Source organism: Nicotiana tabacum, chromosome 3, assembly GCF_000715075.1.
Source record: "Nicotiana tabacum cultivar K326 chromosome 3, ASM71507v2, whole genome shotgun sequence".
NCBI lineage: Eukaryota > Viridiplantae > Streptophyta > Magnoliopsida > Solanales > Solanaceae > Nicotiana > Nicotiana tabacum.
Window position 1 is genome coordinate 146,690,309 of NC_134082.1, and position 1,409 is coordinate 146,691,717.

A 1,409-nucleotide genomic window follows, 5' to 3' on the forward strand; every position below is an offset into this window, starting at 1 on the left:
ATCTAACACCATAAATCACTTGTATTGAATTAATCCGCATATCCTTAAAATCGTGTATAAATTTAATTGTTATCTATTTTTAAAGGTAAACGGAGTTCATTTGAACTTTATTTTTCTGGTTTATACTTTGAACAACCGAAACTCATATATTTATTTTCCTATTGAATCGGTTAGGATTCTTCAATTAGAAATCCTTTGGGGGGGGACGAGGGGAGGGATGTCAAGCTCTAGCTCGATTTCAAACCAAAACCACAATTATAGGAAATTCAACAAGTAATTTTGGGACAATTTTCAATTTATTGACTGAAATGAGAGTATGACAACTAAAAATAAAGAAAATAAGTTGATAAACAAACTAAGTTATGAACACCATTGATGGTGAGCTCGAATCTGCAATAGAAGAAGAATAAATTTAGGTGAGAAGAGAATTTGGATTGAGGGAAGAGAAATCAGAAGAGAGAGAAGGATTCAGTTACCGGAAGTTCGTTGCCTTCCCTTCTCCATTCAGTCGTTATTTTGATGCCTTGGGAATTAATTTGAGCCCTTGATCTATACCTGCTAAACAAATCTCAACCATCTAACTTTTTCATGTTTTGCAAGGAGGTCCTTCCTCCTTTTATAATTGAACTCTGCCCCATTTTTAATTATAACGACTTTACAGACCATGACATTCTTTTCCCCTTGAAAGGATCCTTGACCTCAAGGATCAAAATGAGGGAATTTATCTTTCAAATCTGCATAATCTTCCCAAGTGGCATCCTCAGGAGCTAAGTTCGACCACTACACTAAGACCTTAACAGCAGGTGCATTTCCCTTCTTAACCATTTGCCTTTGTAAGATGGCAACTGGAGCAACCAAAAACTGTTCATCCTCTCCAGTCTGTGGTAGTGTAGTTTGAGTAGTGACCTTGGATCCCACCTTCTTTTTCAATAGAGAAACATGAAATACAGGGTGTACCTTGGAGGTAGGAGGTAGTTCTAGTTTGTAAGTGACTTGCCCCACCTTGGCAATGACCTTGTATGGCCTATAGAACTTGGAGTTGAGCTTGAGGTTCCTTCTCAGAGCTAAGGATGTTTGTCTATAAGGCTGGAGCTTTAGAAAAACCATGTCGCCCACCTGAAATTCCCTTTCAATTCTTCTCTGATATGTATATAACTTCATCCTTTCTTGAGCCTTTATCAAATTATCCTGCAACAGTTATTGAACCTGCTGCCTTCTCATAACAACATCACTAGCAGCTTGGTCAGTAGTATCTAACAGTGGCACAACTGATAAATGTGGTGGAGTAAAGCCATATAGGGCTTCAAATGGAGTGCACCCTAAGCTGGTGTGAAAATTTGTATTGTACCACCACTCAGCTAGGGGTAACCATTGCTTCCATTGTATTGGCCTATGAGAAGTCATGCACC

At 38.5% G+C, this 1,409-nt stretch overlaps 1 protein-coding gene across 1 annotated transcript; it reads right to left on the minus strand.

Annotated features, from left to right (window-relative positions):
- Positions 1-780: 780 nt before the first annotated feature.
- On the minus strand, positions 781-1,107 carry LOC142177512 (uncharacterized). The gene has a single exon (XM_075246496.1). The coding sequence runs from the start codon at positions 1,105-1,107 to the stop codon at positions 781-783; it is 327 nt and encodes a 108-aa protein (XP_075102597.1).
- Between the last annotated feature and the right edge of the window lie 302 nt (positions 1,108-1,409).

What these genes read in the sequence shown, in the direction of transcription:
- LOC142177512 (XM_075246496.1), bottom strand. Translation starts at nt 1,107, where the DNA reads ATGGTTTTTCTAAAGCTCCAGCCTTATAGACAAACATCCTTAGCTCTG.